Source organism: Crocodylus siamensis, chromosome 6, assembly GCF_052110815.1.
Source record: "Crocodylus siamensis isolate JL-2025a chromosome 6, ASM5211081v1, whole genome shotgun sequence".
In the NCBI taxonomy this organism is placed as follows: Eukaryota; Metazoa; Chordata; order Crocodylia; family Crocodylidae; genus Crocodylus; species Crocodylus siamensis.
The window spans coordinates 53,598,361-53,608,198 of NC_143400.1; the positions used below are offsets into that span (position 1 = coordinate 53,598,361).

The window sequence follows — 9,838 nt, forward strand, 5'->3', positions numbered from 1 at the left end:
CAAGCCACAGACAGACATGCTGCTCGAGTACCTTTGAGGCACTCCAATCTGCAAAGGTACAGGTGGGCACAGCCAAAGAACCATTTAGAAGATGGCCCTTGTAAGATGAGGAACATATCTGAAGGATTTCCTGAAATATCAGCACCCTTCAGTCATCCTCCAGCATCCTACAATGCTCTGCTCCCAAGTCTGTCTGGGGGCGAAGGAGAGGGTTGCCTCTCCTTTCTACTCAGCTGTCCTCAGGAGCAGAGGCATGCAGGAATTGCATGCATCCCCGTAGCTGGAGAGCAGTGCCACTGCATGCCTTCATGGCCATTTTGAAGTGCTGACGGTCACGGGGAAGGGGAGAGGTGGCACTGCATGTCTGCATGGTGCTGAAGTGTTCCAAATTGGAAGCACATCAAGGTTCAGAGTGTTTCAAATGCACGTTTGTATGCGGTCGCCAGCAGTGCCTTGCAACGCAGTCTTCCCTTCGAAATGTCAAGAGGTGGAAGGACGAGGAATAGGTTCTACTGTACCACTTCCAGTCTTTAAAATAAACCCTAAAGAACAAAACAGAACTGCAAAACTAAGGAACTTGACAGGCTATAGACAAGGCTGGAGCATTGACACCCTTTTAACTATTAATGCCCAGCTGCCCTCATGGGAATAATATGTTTGTAAGTAGCATGTGTGTGTGCCTGTGTGTATATATACATGTAGTTTCTAGGGTCGGAAGGGACCTGAGCAGATCATCGAGTCCGACCCCCTGCCATGGCAGGAAAGAGTACTGGGGTCAAACGATCCCAGCGAGGTGTACATCTAGCCTCCTCTTAAAGACCCCCAGGGTAGGAGCCGGCACCACTTCTCTTTGCACATATGCAGGATCAATGGAAAGTAAGGCTGGAAGGGACATCACAAGGTCCAGATCCCTGCTCAAAGTGTGATCATCCCTAACTAAACCATCCCAGCCAAGTGTCTATCCAGCTTGCTCTTGAAAACTGAGGTGCCACAGTTTCTCCACCTGCATAAATATAAAAATACTGCACATATAAACATACTTACAATGTAAAGCTCTCAAAGGCCTTACCAGCAGGTGGGTGTCACGGTACCTATGTTTCAGAGAGGGAGAAATTGTGCTACAGGTGCAGTCAGGAATGCAGCCAGTCTTCTGGTGTTCCTGATTTCTGCTCCTGGATTATGACCCCCTTTTAGAAACCCCACACACCTGGGTTTCTAAAAGGTTTTATGTTATAGACCAGCTAGGTCTATACTCTCTGGCTAGGCTTATTCAACACTATTTTAATCTTTTCCTCAAACAAAAAGAGAACATATAGTTCAAAATACACAGCGAATGGAGCAGGGCCCTTTTACCAGCTTATGTGTGGGCATTGTCCAGGGACACCAAGAGACAGTCCAAAAGGTATACTGGCTGACAGAAGAGGGAACAGTTGTCACGCTCCATGAGTACCACACGTCCCAAGAGTATCCCTACTTTCCTGCCGCCAGTGTTGTGGCAAGATGCTTGTATTCAGGAGATTGTCTGCTAGTTTCTCTGGAGTCCCACTTTCATCATGAGAGCCTATGTTCACTTTGAAACAGTCTCCTTCCCCCAAAGCCCTTCTTAGTGGGCAGCTTTACATAGGAACGGCCCATCATCACCTAAGGAATGGCTGCGTGGTTCTGGCACTGGGCTGTGAGCCGGGAGATCTGAGAGATAGCAGGAGAGACTTCCTGCATGACTTCAGGGGTCTGTCACCATCTGCTCCCCACGTGTAAGATGGAGGGGAGGAGGCACTTCCCTGCCTCCCAAAGGCAGCGTAAGGATAGTTTATTACTGTGTACGAAGTATGCAGATGCCGCAGTGAGAAACGCCAGAGGGAAGCTGGTACATGCATGAAAAGGCAGTTTGCTTTGCAGAAAGGTCATGCGTTTCGATAAGCAAAAAGGTTCCAAAAGCAGGTCTGGAAATCAGACTGAATGTGGCCAGATGCCAGCTCCATGGAAAGTCCCCCCTAAATGAGAGACAGTTTTGAGCTTTAAATTAAATACCTCCTGCAACATGTTTGGTATGAGTTTCAACTAGTCGAGTCAGGAGAGGGAATGTAGGATGAGGACAGCAAAGGAGCATAACCTTACAGGATTTTTGGAGAGCGCTGCTCTTGTGGATGTGGAGCTTTCCTGTGGGTAGTTTTGATCATCAGGTTTAAAAGTCCTGTGAGCAGTGGTTCTGTCGTAAGGTCGGGAATGGCAAACTTCTGGACAGGTGAAGAGAGAGATGCAAAGGAAGGGAATTGCAGCCTAGATCGGTATCTTTGCTTCGATATCAAATTGCTTTCCTAGTTGTAACGGTTTGGTGAATGACAATATGCTACTATGGTACTTACCTCTGGATCAGATGGCTGTGATTTCAAATTGTGTGCACAGCCTTGGCAGCACAGTCACCACCCATTACTCAGGATAGGGAGCCCATGTGCATCTGTATGATCTGAGTCTAGGTGCTTTAGCACCAGCAATCCTTCCAGCTAAAGTGGATGCAACTTCCAGGGTGTGCGGCGTGTGTGCCAAGCTGTCATTAGGCACGTAATGGCTATTTTGTTTGCCTACACAAAGGCTTTACTGCTGCTTATCTAACTCATTATTCTGGGTACCCAGACTACAGAAACAGACTATACAGAAACAGATTCTATTAGATGCATACAGGAAGGATTTTTCTTCACTGTTTATGGCTCTGGTATTAGATATTAAAATGAATTTACATCTTGATTTTTCTTTTCTGTTTGGAACCCCATGCTTTTAGCTATTCTGTAATTAGAGTTTTTATAGCTTGTGAAATTCATATTAAGACTTAAATCTTTTTGGAAGGTTAGTTTATGAAATTCATACTGAGACTTAGAAGGTTATTATGGAAGCAAAATGCTGCATTTTATGGCTTTTGAAGGATTCTTAGGTTTCTCAGGCTGTCATTAAAAAGGTGCTGATTTTTCTTCTTTCTCCTTATTCCTTTCTGTGGCATAGAGTTGCAGGCTCCCTATTCAGTTCAGCCTCTGAGTCCTCGATTCAGCCAACAAAATCCTATTTTCCTATTAGTTACCTAGACAATCAAATTGCCAAAGGCACTCCTACAGTTTGGGAGTTCCCTTACTTGCTGCCTGTGAATACACTTGCACTGTGCTTGAATCTGGGAGATGCAGTGCTGTGCTGAGATTTACCAAAAGGAAAATGCAAATATGCTCAGAAAATGAATGCACTCAAACATTGAACAAATTAACAAGTAGGTGAGAAGAATTTGGTTAATTAAAATAAACACCTTGCTCAGAACTCATCCCTATTTATAAGGAAGGAAATAGCCTACAATTTTTTTTATGGGCATTTTCTACATGTTTTGAGTTCTTAAGCAGTTTGAAACATCATGTGTGTTTGTTCTTTGTCAGTGAATCAGTAATGGTGTGATAATATAGTCTGTGCAAGGCAATTGTGGCTTTTACATATCGCTTTTGTGTTTCCTGCAGGTAAATATGTCTATCAGCCCATGACTCCTGTAGAGCAGCTTCCAAGCACTGAAATACCTGTCCGACCCCGGGAGTCCACAAACACCATTCAGATCTCTGTTTCTCTCACTGAACACTTCTTGAAATTTGCACCTGTCTTCCAGCCACCACTGCCCCCAGACTCTCCACGGTACTGCACAATCTCAGACCTTTTTATTGACAATTACCGCGTGAAATGCATCAATGGGAAGATGTGTTATGTCCAGAGGCAGCCTCCCCCCGCCCCCCATAAAATGAAGCCTGAGGAGGTCCCTGTTCGCAATGCCTTAATCTCAAAAGAGAGCAATACACCAAAAATAGATCACTGCTCTTCCCCTTCCAGCTCTGAAGACTCTGGGATCAATGCGGTGGGGGCTCATTATATGGAGTCATGTGATGAGGACACTGAGGAAGGGGCAGAGCTAAGTTCAGAAGAAGATTATAGTCCAGACAGCAGTTGGGAACCAGATGAATGCCCGCTTCTGTCTCCCTCCCAGTGTGAACTGGAAGTGATTGAGACGATAGAAACCACCGTGTGACACTCCACATTGGCGCCCATCTGACACATGCTATTGATTGTTGCTTTTGTGGCATTTATATTTGCTTTCTTTTGGATGAGTCCTTTTCTCTAGCGCCCTTGAGGCTCCTCAAACTCCTCACAGAAGAGTAGCACCGAGACTTGCACATCAGTGAGTTAGCTGCTTGAATAACTGATTCTACCAATTAATTTTAATGAGCTCCCTCACTAATCAGATCTCCCACTCCTACATTTTGGCAATGATAACAAATTACACGGCTCTTGTAACAGGCAGTGGGCCTGATCTCAGTCTGGGTCACTTCATTTACAGTTATTTATAACAGGAATCTTGAACCATGCTTGATACTCATCCACCAGGATGTTTGCGATGCATTTGCACAATGTGGGGATTGTTGCAAAGCATCATGGGGAGGCACTTGCACAAGTGCTTAGGCACTTTGTCTGAAGAGTGAGAAAGCCAAGTAGACTTTCTTCTCTCATACAAACGTGCGCACCCAGGATGGAGATGCGAGGTACTTCTCCATCTCCTCTTGCCAAAGGCTCACACATTGGCACATCCTCTTGTCTAGGGCTGGATGTGACTCCTCTCCAACCCTGTTGATAACCTCCTTTCAGCGGGGTAGAGAGAAATGCAAAGTGCCTCCAATGCTCCTCCAGGTTACACATAACACATCTGCAGACTCAGAAGCCAGGGAGTGGTTGCGAGGCCTGAGCGGATGTTCTCTTGCAGCCAAGAGGACGCTTAGCCCGATCCAACCATTCTCTCTTCTGATCAAAAGAAAGAGCACTGTTGGGTTTTGGGGGAGGTGATCTGTAAAAATGGAGATCGTTCTGGGGCCAGCTGTAAAGTAATAGCTTAAAGTGAGAGAGAGACCCATCAGAAGCAGCCCCAAATTGCCATGAATGCACTGTACAGAACAATCTTGCATTGAACTGAGGTTTTGTCCCGTCTTTGGCTGGGAGGATCTAGATGGGGCTGGTCCTGCTTGGAGCAGGGGGTTGGACTAGATGTGACCTCCTAAGGTCCCTTCCAACCCTCAGTTTCTATGATTTCTATGATTTATGCCTCTGACCATCTGAATTACCTTTGGTTTGATTAGGAGTTTAGTTTAAGGTTGGGAGGTATGCTAACCTGTCGCTCCAGAGCTGAACGTGTCCAGCTGGTGTTAACTTCAGCTAATTCCAGAGGCACATGATTCAGTGACGAGTTGCAGGACAGAAATCAGTGACTTGATTTCTCACTTTCCCACCACCCTAACCTCTTCGTATTTTATGTAATTTCCTTCAAATTTACACCACCTACATGCAAGCGCCCATGTACGTGTTTCAGTTAGAGGGGTTACCGATAACAACAGTATTAATACCATGCACGTGCTGTGACACCTCTAGTTTCATGTTTTGTACAGTAATTGGGATATCACAAAGATTCAGTCCCGTGGTCTCTCTGGTCAGTTCAGCCATCAGATATGGGTGGCTTTGAAATGAGATTTTCCTAGACAAGGACGTAAAATAGGAACTACTTTTTTGTCCTTATGGTTTAGTCCTATTTGACAATAGGGAAGTGTTCTCGGAAAAGTTCTGTATGACTGAATTGCTTGGGGTCTGTTACAATAATATTTTGCTTCTGACAGTAAATACAGCCTTATCGTATGTCTTTTGTTTGCTGTTTACCTTTCAAAAAGCATCGGCAAGAATAAGAATGAATGACCATGTACAGTTTTAGCTACCACTGCTAGACTCTTTTATTCTGTGTTGTAGACTGGAACATCTTTACCACTGTATCCTCACAATATATTCTGAATTTTATACACTTTGTAATCAACACCTTTAGAAAATGTTTAGACTACGGTACATGTGTGCTAGGAATTTAACATGAATTGTTATATAAAGTAATACTGTACTTTTTAGACTAAAAATAACACTTTGAGAGGAAAAATAATAGGTTTTCTAATTTTGATGAATTACAGTGCAATGCTTGTTAAACACATGAGGAATTTGGGCCTTGGACGTGAACAGATAAATTCTTACCAGGCACTTATGCCGTTTTGCTGACATTTAAAGGATGACTGCATTAAAGTTATTTAAATAGGACTTTTTTAAAATATGGGGCTTATCTTTCTTGGGTAACCAAGGTTTTTATCTTAGTATTGTACTATCTTGAGCATTCTCCTGAGTTTTATAGGTAGAAGAAAACATTATATGCAATGAAAACACTAATTTTATCTTTCAAATGTATTACGACTCTCTCAAGAATCGGGCAAGTCTGTCATCATGTGCCCTGCCTGGCTGACTTAAGCTCCTGGAAGTGGCTTTTCAACTGGTGGGCAAGAAGAAGTGTCCTTTCAGGAATCCAGCAGCAGAGAGGCCTTGCTGAAGAAAACTACTAGAAGTAATTACAAATTCTGTTTCACGATAGGGACAGAAAATGGAAGGGGCAGCTTGAGAACTTGGTAACCTAAATGGAGACCTCACCATCTTCCTTTGAATTCAAGCAAGAAGCCCTGCTTATCAGCAGAGTCGTCGTGGCGTCTAGTGAAAATTATTTGGGTAGTTATGACTAAGGTTACCCTAACCTCCTCGACCATCATTGGTCCCATACCATCATTGTATCGGGAAGCATTTGTTCTGAACTGTCAGTAATTAGCAATATTAATAAATTGCGTGTCTGTCTTATCCAGGATCTGTTCAAGTCTTAAGCACAATGAGCTAAATCCCAGCCAGTGTTGCACCCTGTAGCATTGTAGTGCAGTTTCTTGGATGCAAGGCAGGCTGAGATTTGGGCAAATGTTTTAACAGGTAATTCTGTAAAACCTTTCTCCACTAATTTATATTCCATTTTCCAGCCTGCTTTTTGTGTATCCTATTTCCTGCTCAAACAAACATGATTTTTTTTTTCTTTTGCACAAGTATGGACTTAGGTCAGTCTCTTTTACAGAATACCTAAGTCAGTCTTTCTAATGCAGGTAACTAAGGAGTGTCCTCTTTCAAGTGTAGGTGTATATGTATTTCCTCTTTAATAAAATACTAAGCAACTGAAGCACTGATTGTCATTAATACCTCTACATCATCCTTGTCAGATGGAAGTGTTTCAAGGTTCGTTGAATTATAGAGATGGGCTAGAAGGGACCTCTGGAGGTCCTCAGGTCCAGTCCCTTGCCTGAGACGGGATCATCTGTATTCAAACCATCCATAATTTAAACTCTACAGAAGCCTACTGTCAACCAGGACATAGTGTAGACCTAACACCCAAACCTGTCACAGATATTTCAGGGGAACCACAACAGCCAATGTCCTGCTTCTGTTTGGTAAAGTAACAGTCACTCCAGCATCAGCTCTTCATGGTGTGGAACCCTGTGAATAAGAAGATGGGGTAGGCTAATTATGGACCAACAAAATCAGAGGTGTGTAGCATGAACTTCCCTGAGCCCAAGCCGGTGAGTGAGTGAGCACAAACCCTGGGCGCTGCTTGGGAGTGAGGGTTGGACCAGAATGGACCATCCCTACCTTGCACTTCCCTGCAGCATCTCAGCTCTGACTCTGGATTCAGCTGTGGAGAGACCAAAGCAGCAGTGGCGATATGGAGGTTTGCTGCTGTGGGAGAAAATTGCACCTCCTTTTTTTCTCCTGTGTGTTTTGGGCTGCGTGATGCACTCCACTGCCTCTGCACTGTGTACCATCATTACCTATGGTGCAGTACTGGTTGGTTATGCCTCTGACCTCCGTAGAGCTGCAAAGGATTCTCCATCACTTTCTTTTTAAGTGATGTGCAGCATCACTGGCCGAAGCTGTAGGCTCGTTGCTGGAGTCCAAGGGTGGAATTTCCTGGACTGTGCTCCACAAGAGGGTCTGGCTAGATTGGGGGGCAGCACATGGGTCCCAAGTGACATATAAAACATCCATGTGTGGCATGCAGCGCATGGGGAGGGAGTAGAAGGCAGAGCAGCAGATCAGGCAGAGGAAGGGAGGCAGCATGGACCTGGAAGAGGGTATGGAGCATCATTTGTAGCACCTTCTGCAATGGTTGGGCTGCACTGAGCTAGATGATCAGAATGACCCCTACTTGCCTTGAATATGGAGCTGTTCAGTGAGTCAAGAGTCAAGATGTACTGGTCACTTTCTGCTTCAGCCATTATTTTTTCCAGTTGTTGGCTGTCCAGAGGAAGGAAGGAGTTAAAAGAATGATGTGATTCGTCAGTCTTTGCACCCTCTATGTTCCTTTAGCATGGGTGTGAAGTGCTTTGGTCTAGTGATGCTGCCTGCATGTCAGAGGCGAGTGCTGTTAAAATTTAATTCTTGACACAAAGGCCAACTCAAGCAAAGTGGGGAATGGCAGAGCAGAAAGCCCAAGGTGGAAGTGGAGCAGTCTTCACTCCCGTTGCCGATACTTGCAATTCAGTGCCTGGAAGATAGCATAAGGAGCAGCCGGCATATGATGTCTGTGATGCCTGGCCCCATGTTCTTTCCTAATTACGTTGTGTCTTTTTTCTCAACTGTGTACATCACCCCTTCTGCCAGTTTTGGACCTGCCTTCACTGAGCTGAAGCTGTGCAATATTTGCTTGTTGCTCATCAGAGTTCAGTGAGCTGAAGTCTATCCTGACTGGCTGTGCTGGCCCCTTTCTATAGAGGTGAAAAAAGAGAAGAGGGAGTCAGGGTGTAAGGTGCGGCTTGGGAACGGTAATGGCAGGACTCTCACTCTTCCATCCTGCCTGTTACTTGCAACCAGCTCAATGGGGTGTTGATAGATCCATGTGGTTGAGCTGGTGGGGGTGGGCATCACAGCCCTGCAGATTTTTGTCAATGTGTTTCAGTCTCCAAGGTGCAAGCAAGTGGGCAAAATAACCCTTGCTCCTCCAGAGAGAAATCACCCACCTGCAAATGCCTGGCAGCTTTCTCCCCTCAAAGCTGAGCCATGAAAGCAAGTTCCCGCTGCTCCTTGGATGGACACTTCGGTTCAGATCAGGGAGGCTCCAGTTCAGCACTGGGGCAGTTCTGTCACCTGCCATCCTTGTCATGCAGGCAGACTTCGTTCTCATCAGTGGCTGCTTTTGTGCTTTGCTTCGACAGGATGAGACAGAAAATGATTTGGTGAAAGTGGAAGCTGAACCCCCATCAATAATGGGTGTCCCTATCGCCCTAAGATGTGAGGCTGCCAATCAACGTCACCTCTGTTTTGTCTGGATTCAGCCTCAAATGGATCACCTACCTCCATCGCAGGACTTGCGTTGGATGAAAAAGGGAGGGAGGTAGCACCAGCATGTATATAATACCTCACTCCACACCCTTCCCCAGTCGCTACTGATAAATACTAAATAGGAGTGGGTCAAGGGAAAGCCCTGGGTGATCTCACAGGAAAGGCCCCAAAGAGACAACAAGCACTCACCTTATGTGCACTGTTACTAGTGGTCCCTGAGCTCTGCATAGCTGGTGTGGGGGGACACGGGTGCTCTCCAACAAGCCATGCCATGCTGTGCCACCTTGGCTGCTAGGGCTGCTTTTGGGCCAAGCTGGTCCTCAGCACAAGTTTTCATACAGATGAAAGGGAAGAGTGGAACAGGGCAGCCCCCACCCAAGCTGCTGGGATGGGAATGGGGGCCCTGCTCCTGCACGAGTGGGGAGATGAGAGCACGGAGGGTTGTAGGATGATGTGACAAGGCCCCCTATGACCTGGATGTGCTCTCTCTCCCTCTCTCACTCATGCTTGAAGAAGGATGCTGGTGCCTGAAAGCTTGCAAAGAACAATTCTTCCAAGTTGTTACCCAAATAACCTTTTCTCTCTGTCCTCCGGAGTG

General features: G+C 45.5%; 1 protein-coding gene across 1 annotated transcript in view; it reads left to right on the forward strand.

Annotated features, from left to right (window-relative positions):
* The window catches only part of C6H3orf70 (chromosome 6 C3orf70 homolog), a 48,133-nt gene extending 41,036 nt beyond the window's left edge, over nucleotides 1–7,097 (forward strand). Inside the window, exon 2 of the mRNA XM_090053130.1 lies at nucleotides 3,492–7,097. Coding sequence (XP_089909256.1) covers nucleotides 3,492–4,048 — 557 coding nt within the window. The 3' untranslated portion in view covers nucleotides 4,049–7,097. The remainder of the gene's footprint in view (nucleotides 1–3,491) is intronic.
* Nucleotides 7,098–9,838: the final 2,741 nt, after the last annotated feature.